Below are 12,003 nucleotides of genomic sequence, written 5' to 3'. Positions count from 1 at the left end.
ACACGACGTAAATAGTGAATTTACGATAGAGGAATTTTTGGCCTTAGTGATCTAAACAAAAGTTGTAGTATACGTTAAACCGAGAGCGTGCATAAAAAGAACGCCCAAATCTGACTTCGTATGAGGAAGTTATGATTTTTCTAAGATTTGGCCTAGCAGTACACGGCCCGAAACTCGAATTTTAGATCGAGCGGTTTTTGGCCAACGCGACCTAAATGAGAATTGAAGATCTCATTAAGAGGAACTCAACGACAAAAAGACAGACGGAAACGAAGTCCGTATGTAGAAGTTATGAATTTTACGCGGACATTTAACAGTGTAGTCACCTTCTACTGTTAAATTTAAGATTGGTCGAGAATTAGCCGACGGAGTCAAAATGAAAGTTGTAGATCTTATTTTTACCTACACATGGATATAAAGAACGTCAAAAACGGAGCTCGTATGCGAAAGTTACGGATTTTAGAAGTCGGAAGTGTGTTGTGCGAAAATGAGTGATGTGACACAATCTTGGCCATTGCTTTCTCCCCAAGTCTTGTCACCAGATGGTGACATGTGGCACCAAGTTCAGCCATATTTCACCCTATAAATAGAACCTCTCTCACCCTCATTTTCTTCACACATTTCCCATTCTTTCTTCTCTCTACACTCTCTCTAAACCTCCCAAAAACTCCCCTAGCGCTAGAAGAAAGCCCCGGAGCGCTCGACGGCTACGAGAAGAAGAGCTTTCGGCTCGGAAGTCCTGCCCTTGCAGAGCCCAGCTTCTAGCCAAACCCCCTCGTAGGTAAGATACGCCTACCTAATTTTTAATATAGCTTTTATTTAAATATAGTAACGTTATTAGGACCTTATAATAATTATTTGAGCTATTATTATGGGTTATATAAGTGTCGTTATAATATCTTTTTAACTACTCGCGGTACGGGGAATCTGGTTTAAAGGGTCGCATAGGGTTGTTGGATTTCAGAAGTGCTATATGCCAAAATGGTCCTGCCCTCCGGTGTTTTATGTTTGGCCCCTATCTGTACATAGTGGTTGGAAAATATTGTTTAAACGTTTATATGATAATAATAATGCTAAGACTAATAATTAGTCACGGTAAATATTAGACTAAAAGTTAGCGATAATAATGCTAGGTTTCGTCGAAGGAAATTAGAATCGTTAAAAGTGAAGCGCTGCCCAAGTTTGGAATCATCACTTTAACAAGTGAGTGCGTAGTTACTTTCATCTTACACATAGATATGAAGTATTTTATATAAATTACGTGCTATGTGTGCATATTATTTGAATACTTGCTTCCTATGCCGGATGAACGATTTTATACATGTTTTAAATAATTTACTCTGTATATGTATTTTATATCTACGAATATGTTGGGATAAACATGGGTAGATGAATGATGAGAGATGAAAGATGATATGAGTGAACGTTGGCAGCTATAGACTTAGTGCCTAACAAATAACATCAGCAGCTATGGACTTAGTGCCTATCGATTAAACGTTGGTAGCTATGGACTTAGTACCTATTAGATAAACGTTGGCAGCTATAGACTTAGTGCCTAACAAATAACATCGGCATCTATGGACTTAGTGCCTATCGAATAAACGTTGGTAGCTATGGACTTAGTACCTGTTAGATAAACGTTGGTAGATATGGACTTAGTACCTATTAGATAAACACTGGTAGCTATGGATTTAATACCCGATGAATGAACTTTAGCAGCTATGGAATTAGTGCTTTACGAACGACCATTGGCAGCTATGGACTTAGTGTCTGTCATATAATCCCTGAAAGCAATGGACTTCGGAATGAACGCATGCAGGATAGACGACTCTTAGGGTAGACCTTAAGAGTAAGGAAGATAATGGGGATGGGTAATTGGGTTGATTGTTTGATGTTTAAACATAATAATTAAATTATTGTGGGTTGAAAACCCTATGTACTCACCAGGTTTCCCAACCTGACCCACTCAAGCTTATTTGTATCACAGGTGTCGATATGAAGCTACTTTACACTGAGGGATTTAAAAGAGATGTAGATCACTAGTGTAAATGAATGTAAGATCTGTTTATGCTTATGTTTCTGTATTGCCGATGACATCTCAAATGTTTTAAAATGGATAAAATACATTTCTTCGGAAATGCTTTGATAACGTATTTATCATGTTTTTCTGGGAACAAATTCTGCAACGTTTTTATTAAAAGATGTACTCTGATTTTTATAAACCATAAACAAAATCGGTCTTTTCTGGCCGTGAAAGTGGGGATGTCACAGAACACTTCCCAAAATCTGTGGCTTAACCTTATTGCCTAGGGTATGATGTAATCAGATTTGGGACAATACAAGAAAGACATATAATTTGGATTTCATGCAAAATTTAAGATTCGAACAAAGAGATGTAATCTAGATTTCATGCAAAATCTAAGATTCAAACATAAAGTACCTTGCTTTGTTTAGTATTCTTTTAGACAACAATTGTGCATAGTAACGTTCAGAGGCGAATTTACATACAACTATGGTGGGTCACTTGACCCACCTTTTTTTTAACAAGTTATATATACTATTTTTTAGTGACCTACCATATAAAAATTAAATGAACCACCTTATTATTTTTGGTAAAGAAAAAAAATATTCATTTTGGGAATTGGGAATTTGGGAATTGGGAATTTGGGATATCCTACGTAGCCAGTAGCCACACAACACAATAGGTAAATATTCATTTTTTTCTAAACAATAAAATATGAAGGTCCAATTCCTTTTTCATCTAAAACCACAATATGAGTAATGATAATTTTTATTCACTGTTTGGCCGTTCAAATGTATATAATTTAGTTTTTTTTTAATAATATATATTGTTTCATACTCTTAATACTCTTAATGTGATATGATTATTTGATTGTTGTTAATTTGTTTGATTATTTGATTGTTGTTTCTTTTAGAAATTAAAATCAAGGATGTCTTTATTCAAGTTTTTTCAAAAGAATGATAAAAAAACAGTTGAAGACGATAATGAGCAACATAAGCATATGAGAGTTGATTTAAGTTCACTACCTGTTGATCCGGCAGAACGACCGGGTATGGAATGCTATCATGTGAATCAAAGAGATGAAATTAGAAGGGCATACTTGCAAAAAGGTCCTTTCCAACCTCAAAACTACAAGTTTCCACAACGTGCTTTTGGAGGTAAACAACGAAGATTCAATATATATTGGTTTGATGACAACAAATATTGGTTAGAATATAGTATAAAAGAGAACGTCGCCTTTTGCTTATGTTGTTATCTATTCAAATCCGATATACCAAACCAAGGTGGATCAGATCATTTTGTGAAATCTGGATTCAAAGCTTGGAATAGGAAATCAGGACTAGATGATCATAAAGCTGGAACTCTACACAATATTACTGTCCAAAAGTGTCAAAATTTAATGAACCAAAGGCAATCCATAACATCTGCTTTTGAGAAACAAACCACTTTACAAGAAAAAGAATATCGTACCCGTTTGAATGCTTCAATTAATTGTGTTAGATTCCTATTGCATCAAGGATTAGCATTTCGTGGTCATGACGAGAAGGACGACTCAGATAATAAAGGTAACTTTTACAATGGTTAGCCGATCGATGTGATGTGGTAGATCGTGTTGTATTAAAGAATGCTCCAAAAAATACACAATTGAAATGCAGTGATATCCAAAAAGATATCGTGCAGGCATGTTCAGATGCAGTTATGAATGTTATTAAGGAAGATCTTGGAAAAGATTTTTTTGCAATTCTAGTAGACGAGTCACGTGATGTTTCTTGTAAAGAACAATTGGCATTAGTATTGAGGTTTGTAAATAAAAAAGGGTCGGGAAGTTGTAGAAAGGTTTGTTGGCCTTAGACATGTTAGTGACACTTCAGCTTTGACACTAAAGGCTACCATTTATGATATGATCTCAAAGTGGAATTTGAGTCCTACTAGCAGTAGAGGGAAAGGCTATGATGGTGCTAGTAACATGAGTGGTGCATTTAATGGATTGAAGACTTTGATTATGAATGAAACAAAATTTGCATACTTTATTCATTGTTTTGCTCACCAGTTACAATTAGCCCTAGTGTTTGTTGCAAAAAATCACACGAAGGTTAATGATTTATTTGATGCGGTTTCGCGGCTATTAAACATTATTGGATCTTCTTACAAGCGACGGGATAATTTAAGAAAAAAACAAGCAGATAAAGTTATGGAAGCATTGGTTGAAGGTTTGCTTTATAATTGTACTAAATTTATTATTAAAATATTTTGTATTTATGTTATGCTAATTAATTATTTATATGGTAAATTTTAGGTGAACTTGAGAGTGGTACCGGTTTGAATCAAGAAGTGGGTATCAAACGACCATCTGATACTCGATGGGGTTCTCATTTTTCATCTCTACTGAATATCAAGAACATATATCCCTCCATTTGTGAAGTACTTGAAGACCTTGGTAAAGATAATAGTGATCGTGATCGTAAAGCTGAAGCAATTCGCATCTTAAGGTTATTAAAGTCCTTTGATTTTGTGTTTTGTCTACACTTGATGGTTGATATCTTGGGAGTCACAAATCATTTGAATACAACATTACAAAGAAAATATCAAGATATCGTAAATGCCACGAATCAAGTAAGTAGCTCTAAAAAAGCAATTCAAGAAATTAGAGATTTAGGATGAGAACCACTTTTAGGGAATGTTACTTTATTTTGTGATAAACACGATGTTAGAATCGTGGATATGGAAGATGAATATTATGACGGATTAAGTCGTCGAAGAGGTTCACATGTTAGTAACGTTTGATATTACCAACTTGATTTATTTATTGTGTTTTCTCATTTGTATATTAAAGATTCATTTTATTTTCAGGTTAATAACTTGCACCACTATCATGTTGATGTATTTAAGGCGGTGATTGATATGCAACTTCAAGAGCTTAACCATCGCTTTAATGAAGCCAACACGAAATTACTTCTTTGCATAGCTTGTTTGTGCCCACGTGAGTCTTTCAAAGCATTTGATTTGGATAAACTAATGGAAATGGCTACACTTTATCAGGAAGAGTTTCGAACAGAATATGATCTTCAAATTCTTGAAGTTGAACTTAAAAATTACATTAAGGATGTGCGAGAAGATGAAAGATTCAATCAATTGAAGAACATTGGGGAACTTGCCAAAAAGATGGTCGAAGTACAGAAGCATATAATATATATCCCAAGGTTTATATTCTCTTGAAACTTGCATTGATCTTACCCGTTGCAACAGCAGTGTGGAACGCGCATTTTCAGCAATGAAGTTGGTAAAGACTGATGTATGAAACAAAATGGGTGATCAATTTTTAAGTGATAGTTTGGTGTCATATATTGAAAAAAATGTTTTAGGAAGTATTAGTAATGAAAGGATTGTGAAATTGTATCAAGCTATAAGACCTCGTCAGGTACAATTGTAATAACTTTAAATCTTTTTTTTTTTAATTATATAACTCAACCCGATCCGAACCCGCAATAGATTTTTTTTTATATATATTTTTGTCTATTTAATTTGAATAGTGAACCATGTGGTTTTAGGTTCTAGACTTGCCACTGATAACGTTAAGAGAAGATTATATCTTTGCAACAATCGAACTTGACGATATATAGAAACGATAGCTTTTTTCGGTTACAATAAGAGGGAAAGTCTCGTTATTCTCAACAGGTGAGACAATTAGGTTTTTGGCAGGTCTTCAACTGTCGAGTATATTGTTTACATATGGAACCGGTTTCGAGTCTCGACATTGTCCTGCACCTCGCAAGACCACCACCAGGGGATATGCCACTTAGAACCCAACAGGGTGTTGGTTCCGAGATTACTTTAGTTTATCTGTGTGTGCACTCCCACGCCTTCAAACCCGTATTATAGCTTAAGTTGAACTCAACTTGTTTTGAATAAATTTCGATCATATTAAATGGTTATGACACTAAAATTACTAACAAAGATAAATCATTTTAAAATGTATGAAAACAACTTTACTTCTAAGTTTTGTATCTTATACCTCTTAAAATTCATTCAAGATATGACTAATATGTTCTATAATATAATAATATAAGATATTATTTAATTTTAATTGATAGTTTTAGTTATTTTTGAATATATGGATGAACAATATATTATTTCAATTTTCAAATAAAATAAAACTTATGGAATGACCAAAAAAACTGAAACGTGCGCTTCATGACTGGATTCGCATCTTACTTCCAGTCTCCAGATAGAAACAGCTCCTCCTCTTCTCCCCCCAAATTTTCTCTCTCTAGATTCCATCTCCCACACTCATAACTCCCACTTTTGCTCTTGATTTCTTCCTAAATTTGCTGCCATTGAAGTGTCATGTACGTGTTTTGCTTCTGAATTAACCCCACTTTTGCAGAAATTGATCAGACGCACCGTTTATTCAAAAAATCTAGAGAACTAAAGCTTATTTTGGATCATCAAAATGGGTTCGTCCTCAGGTCAGTACGATCTGTCGTTTAAGATCTTACTGATCGGAGATTCCGGTGTCGGCAAAAGTAGTCTGCTCGTCAGTTTCATTTCTGGCTCCGTCGACGATCTAGCTCCTACAATCGGTAATTTTAATCAAGTCCTACTATGATTGATTCACGGGATTTTCCCAATTTTATTTTGAAATTCACGAACACTTATTTCCTCTATTGAATTAACGTAACTTAGGTGCTTATATTCATAAATTTTCTTTTCGTGTATATATTAGCACTTCGATATGTTGATTTTTTGTCAATTAGAAGTATTTCAAAGGTAAATTACCAAAAATGTAGGTTCATCTATGATCTATGCTTCCGAATGTGGAACAATAGAGCTTGAATTTGATGTGAAACCTAGTATTTCCCTGGGCAAAAGTAGTAATAATTGCTATCTTTTCTGAGATCCCAACAATAATAGAATCAATAACTTCCACGACGTTAGGAATCACATCGATCTCAAGTTAGAAGTGTGACAATTTTGACTTCTAAAGTCAAAATTAACCTCTTTCGTTTGTATTTGATGATAATTTTAATCTGTGATTGTTGAACAGGTGTTGACTTCAAAATCAAGCAGCTTACAGTTGATGGGAAAAGATTAAAACTTACAATTTGGGACACAGGTAAACATCAACAATAAATCAATAAGTTGATAAAATAGAATGCACGTGTTTTCTTGTTTATGTTATTTCTTAAAAAATAATAATAATAGCTTATTTGTAACATAAAATCTTATTTATGTTTACACATTTAATTAGGAAATGCATTTTCAAAATAACAAATTCTATAATAATCTTGCGACATTGTAAAAAACTCATCAGAAAATGAAAATAAAATATAATATATCACAATTAATATCGGCAAAATAAACATTTAATTCCTTAGTACACTTGTAGCCTTGTAGGACCAAATGTTAAAAACACAAAATTGATATCTTTAAATCCGGCTGCTAAAGAAATAATAGATAACAATTTCAGCCACTATATTTCAGTTATGTCAATAAAAATGATATGTCGACCACTTTAACATGCTATATAAAAAAGAATTATCAAACTTCATCAATGAAACTAAAATATAATTGTTAAACTATAAATATTTATAAAAAGAAAGTGGCATTTATGTATTTTTCCCAATGAATTAACCTATTCATGATATGTTTATTTTTTTTTGAGTAATGATTTGTTTGCATGTATTAAGACTATATATGGCATATTACAGCGATCTTAATTTTCGAAAGTCATATTTGACAAATCAAAAACTAGCTTATCAGTTAGCTTTTTAAAAAACTATTCATACTAATATTTCAACGAGCTTATTGAAATTATTTAAAATTTCCCCCAAATATACGCATTATTAGTTATATAAAAACTCAATTCTTTGCATGTCCTTCTATATCATTTTATATATTTCAAGTAGGTTTACTAACACGTTTTGATTAGCTAGCTTTTAAGCTATCATAGTTGTCTGACAACATGATTTTTCTTTTTATCAAAACTTAAGGTGGTTTTCATTGACAAAACTAAAATACAATACAATAGTTAAACCACAAAAAATGACAAAAAGAAAGTGGGTTTTATGTATTTTACTTTATAGATTAACCTACTCATAATAAAAGACATGTTTATTATCTTGAGGAATGATTTGCTTACATTCATCAAGTAATCTTTGGACTTTTTCTATGTTTGTTGCTCAGCTGGGCAGGAGAGATTCAGGACATTGACAAGCTCTTACTACAGAGGTGCCCAAGGGATTATTCTTGGTATATTTACAAATTACACCCTAAACTCTCATATTATATACAATCATATATATACAAACTCATGCAACAATTTTTTCTAACTTATGTATCAAAACTATAGTGTACGATGTTACAAAAAGAGAAACCTTCACCAATTTGTCTGAAATATGGGCTAATGAAGTGAATCTTCACTCCACTAATCAAGATTGTGTCAAAATGCTAGTTGGAAACAAAGTCGACAAAGTAAGCCCTTCCTTCTCTTTCAATACTTAATATGCTTCAACGAGTTTATTAATTTTTTAAAAAAAATTATTCGATTAATACAGGACTCTGAAAGATTTGTAACCAGGGAAGAAGGTGAAGTTCTTGCAAAAGAACTTGGTTGTTTGTTTTTCGAATGTAGTGCTACAACTCAGAAAAATGTACATCAATGTTTTGAAGAGCTTGCCTTAAAGGTAAAAACATTAATTTATATATATATATATATATATATATATATATATATATATATATTGACAAAATGGATTGTTTTAACATTTTATATGATATTATTATGATAGATAATGGAGATTCCAGGACTTTTGGAAGAAGGGTCTACAGTGGTGAAGAGAAACATTATTAAGCAAAAACCAGAGCACAACAACTCTAATGGTGGATGTTGCTCATAAAAGAAAAAAACATAAATGTAAAAATCTACCATTTTTATTCGGGTAATAAGGCTTGTGTAAAGATGTTTGCCTTAAATTCCTATTGTTGTGACATCTTTATAATGCTTTGTAAATACTCTTTCTGTGGTATGTTGGAATTAGTGTTTGGTATTCCCAAAATTTGAAAATAAAATTCCGGAGTATAACTCTACTAAAAAAAATCCACTTAATCATACAATGTTTTGGGAATGAAAGACAAAAATACCCTCTAGCAAAAAACCAAATCAATAATTTAAAATGTTACCATTACATTTTATGAAGCCATTGCAGAGTGTAAAACATTCCAAGCTCCTGTATCCACCTCAGCTAGCTCTCCTGGTTTCTGTAAAGTTTCAACATATAAAAAAATAAAAAAATAATAAATAAATAAAACACAATAACATCAAACACAAACCTTTCCATACACATTTGTCTTGGTAGGTGAAGCCCCAATTGAAAGCAACAATCCAACAATTTCTTCATGTTCACCTCTAGCAGCATGATGAAGAGGCTACACATTACACATTACACATTGTTATACAAACATCAAATTAAAAATTCAAAAAGATACATTTCTATTTTCTAGGATTAATTTGTGCAATTGATGATGATGCACTTACAGTGTCACCTTCTACATCAACTGATTCAAGCATTCTCTTTAAACAATCACGAGAATCGGCTTTACCAATCAAGAGTTGAACTATTTCCAAATACCCTAAAATGAAAAAGTCGGGAGAAATTTTAGGCATGAATCTATTTATTAGGTAAAAGGTTATGGATTTCTTTCTAAATTACCTCCAGCACAAGCATCATGAAGAGGAATCCCACCATCTTCATCCTTAGCCTCTACTGAAGCTCCTCTTTCCAACAATAGCTACATGAACAAGATAACACTCATGATTATTAGTCAACAATCTATAAAATAGTGACAAAATTGGTAATTTGAGTTGAGATGCTGTGAAGATATGAAGATATGAAGAGATGGAAACTCACTTGAACACAAGATAAATGGCCATAGAGGCAGGTGAGATGAAGAGCAGTATCACCATCTTCAACTGGTTCATCGATGCTTCCATCCAAATTATCTATTTTTTGTTGATGATGAACATCGAAAATTATGTTAGTTTAGAGCAGAATACTCAAATTCTATATCGATTAGATTTGTTTAAGATAATAATTTCATGTTATAAAATTTTCCCCAATCAAGCCATGGAAAGAAATAATCGAATAATAACATTCTCCTCCTTCAACAAACAATTGATTATCAATTCGCCAAAAGAAACCTAATCAAGCATCTGAATCATATGAAGGAAAATAAAGAGATAAATATGAGATGATGAAATACCAAGAGCTTGACGAAGTGCATCAACGTTGCCATGTTTGGCGGCGGCGGCGAGGTCGCCGAGGTGGGGAGGGGTGTCTTCGAAATCAGATTCCGGCAACGCGTCTTCTTCTAAGATGAGGATTCCGTCTTCTTCGTCGTCGTCGTCCATCATGCCGTTGCGCCTTCCCGGTACCGCCATATTCCGCCGGTGAATGTTAAAACCCCAGAAGAAAGAAAGAAGGTTTGCGCAGAAGAGAAGTTTGAAAAGGGTGGAAGGGAACACGAGAATATATTTGTTGGGAAGTTGCAATAAAGACCCTCTATATTCATGGGAAGCATAAAAGGTCCTCCAACTATTTTCAAACAAATATTGTGTTCTTAGGATGACTTCTTTTGAGCAAACATCTTATGGGGTTTATTTATTTATAGTTATTTGCAAACACGGGATAATATTAATAGTATACAAATACAATGTAGCATGGCATTTATGAAGACTTCAACGATTTCACATGCATTATAATGCAGGGAAAATGACATAAAAGCCCTTAAGTTTTCATAAAAATGTCGGTTTTACCTTTGGACGTGTTTTATGTCCAGTAAAGCCCGAAGTTTTGTTTAATTTGTTCATTTTTACCCTTGTAGCCGGTTTCCAGGTAACCTACCGGTTACCTAGGTTACCTAATGCCAGTAAAGCCCTTGAATTTTCAAAAATGTTTGGATTTACCCTTAAGTTTTTCAAAAATGTTCGGATTTACCCTTACTTTGATTTTTATTTTGATTATTATTATTATTATTATTATTATTATTATTACATTTTTAATTGTATAAAAATATTTTTTACATACATTTTTAAATGAATAAAATTTTTCATACGTTTTTAATATATTTTTATACATATTATTATTATTATTATTATTATTATTATTATTATTATTATTATTATTATTATTTTTAATACATTTTTAAATGTATAAAAATATTTTATACACACATTTTTAAAAATGTATTTATTTGTATTTAGTAGGTATAAGTATAAATATATATTTATTTCATATAAAAATATATTATATACATACAAATATAAAAATACATATTTATATGGTTTATATTATATAAAAGATATAATTATATGTATTTGTACATATTACCAAGTATAAATATGTATTATTTATCAAACATCATACTAAATAGATAAGCAAAATAAATATTCGTTAATTAAAAACATAACGTAACAATTATAAAACCCTCGTAATTAGAAAACCTCAATAAAAACACTCGATTATAGATAAGATTTAGTATAAAATTTGAAAAAACCTCTATTATTCAACTATATTAGGTTAATAGTGAGTAGATAACAATAAATGATCAACAAATAATACTCGTAAATGGAAAATACATAATATAATTAAAAAAACCCTCGACAAAAACACTTGATTACTGTAAAAATTAAGTATTATCAACTTAAAATCATTCATTAACTATTTTTATCTCAAAAATTGATAACGAAATGTCAAATACGAGTGTAAACTTCATTTATGTTTGTTGTAAGTTCACAAAAAAAATATCACGAAATGCATCATTTTTTATATTGATCTGAAGCATTTGTTTTTGCAAAATCAGTCATTGACGACATTTTTTACTTTATTAAGCTTTTTCTGTTCGATTCAACAATTATAGATGAAGATTTAGGGTTTTCAAATATATATAAATACTAAATACAAGTACATATATTTTTTAAAATA

At 32.0% G+C, this 12,003-nt stretch overlaps 3 protein-coding genes across 3 annotated transcripts; 2 read left to right on the top strand and 1 right to left on the bottom strand.

Annotated features, from left to right (window-relative positions):
* Nucleotides 1-2,951: 2,951 nt before the first annotated feature.
* On the top strand, nucleotides 2,952-5,643 carry LOC145121517 (uncharacterized). Its single transcript, XM_079057252.1, has 9 exons — nucleotides 2,952-3,588; nucleotides 3,693-3,859; nucleotides 3,936-4,233; nucleotides 4,320-4,512; nucleotides 4,735-4,792; nucleotides 4,874-5,188; nucleotides 5,270-5,303; nucleotides 5,386-5,441; nucleotides 5,572-5,643. The coding sequence occupies exons 1-9, from the start codon at nucleotides 2,952-2,954 to the stop codon at nucleotides 5,641-5,643; spliced, it is 1,830 nt and encodes a 609-aa protein (XP_078913378.1).
* Nucleotides 5,644-6,191: 548 nt separating this feature from the next.
* Nucleotides 6,192-9,078, top strand: LOC145119902 (ras-related protein RABC2a-like). The gene is made up of 6 exons (XM_079055668.1): nucleotides 6,192-6,603; nucleotides 7,068-7,136; nucleotides 8,207-8,272; nucleotides 8,373-8,494; nucleotides 8,578-8,706; nucleotides 8,812-9,078. The coding sequence occupies exons 1-6, from the start codon at nucleotides 6,474-6,476 to the stop codon at nucleotides 8,917-8,919; spliced, it is 624 nt and encodes a 207-aa protein (XP_078911794.1). The 5' UTR covers nucleotides 6,192-6,473; the 3' UTR covers nucleotides 8,920-9,078.
* LOC145119903 (Ankyrin repeat family protein) lies at nucleotides 9,079-10,536 on the bottom strand. Its single transcript, XM_079055669.1, has 6 exons — nucleotides 10,283-10,536; nucleotides 9,931-10,022; nucleotides 9,733-9,811; nucleotides 9,558-9,652; nucleotides 9,353-9,448; nucleotides 9,079-9,280 (listed from the first exon to the last, which is right to left on the bottom strand). Exons 1-6 carry the CDS (start codon nucleotides 10,458-10,460, stop codon nucleotides 9,212-9,214), a joined length of 609 nt encoding a protein of 202 aa, XP_078911795.1. The 5' UTR covers nucleotides 10,461-10,536; the 3' UTR covers nucleotides 9,079-9,211.
* Nucleotides 10,537-12,003: the final 1,467 nt, after the last annotated feature.

This window comes from Lactuca virosa, chromosome 6 (genome assembly GCF_052849685.1).
Source record: "Lactuca virosa cultivar CGN04683 chromosome 6, Lactuca_virosa_CGN04683_v6, whole genome shotgun sequence".
NCBI classification, from domain to species: Eukaryota; Viridiplantae; Streptophyta; class Magnoliopsida; order Asterales; family Asteraceae; genus Lactuca; species Lactuca virosa.
The sequence above is the reverse complement of the archived record's forward strand: the minus strand, read 5'-3'. Positions and strand labels throughout refer to the sequence as shown.

Bases quoted from the DNA above. Each gene is read 5' to 3' on its own strand.
- LOC145119902 (XM_079055668.1), top strand. From the start codon at position 6,474: ATGGGTTCGTCCTCAGGTCAGTACGATCTGTCGTTTAAGATCTTACTG. The intron at 8,495-8,577 runs GTAAGCCCTTCC...CGATTAATACAG, and splicing joins TTGGAAACAAAGTCGACAAA to GACTCTGAAAGATTTGTAAC. The intron at 8,707-8,811 runs GTAAAAACATTA...TTATTATGATAG, and splicing joins TTGAAGAGCTTGCCTTAAAG to ATAATGGAGATTCCAGGACT.
- LOC145121517 (XM_079057252.1), top strand. From the start codon at position 2,952: ATGTCTTTATTCAAGTTTTTTCAAAAGAATGATAAAAAAACAGTTGAA. The intron at 4,513-4,734 runs GTTATTAAAGTC...ACACGATGTTAG, and splicing joins GAAGCAATTCGCATCTTAAG to AATCGTGGATATGGAAGATG. The intron at 4,793-4,873 runs GTTAGTAACGTT...TTTTATTTTCAG, and splicing joins GTCGTCGAAGAGGTTCACAT to GTTAATAACTTGCACCACTA.
- LOC145119903 (XM_079055669.1), bottom strand. From the start codon at position 10,460: ATGGCGGTACCGGGAAGGCGCAACGGCATGATGGACGACGACGACGAA. The intron at 10,023-10,282 runs GTATTTCATCAT...AACAAAAAATAG, and splicing joins TGCACTTCGTCAAGCTCTTG to ATAATTTGGATGGAAGCATC. The intron at 9,281-9,352 runs GTTTGTGTTTGA...GAAACTTTACAG, and splicing joins AGACAAATGTGTATGGAAAG to AAACCAGGAGAGCTAGCTGA.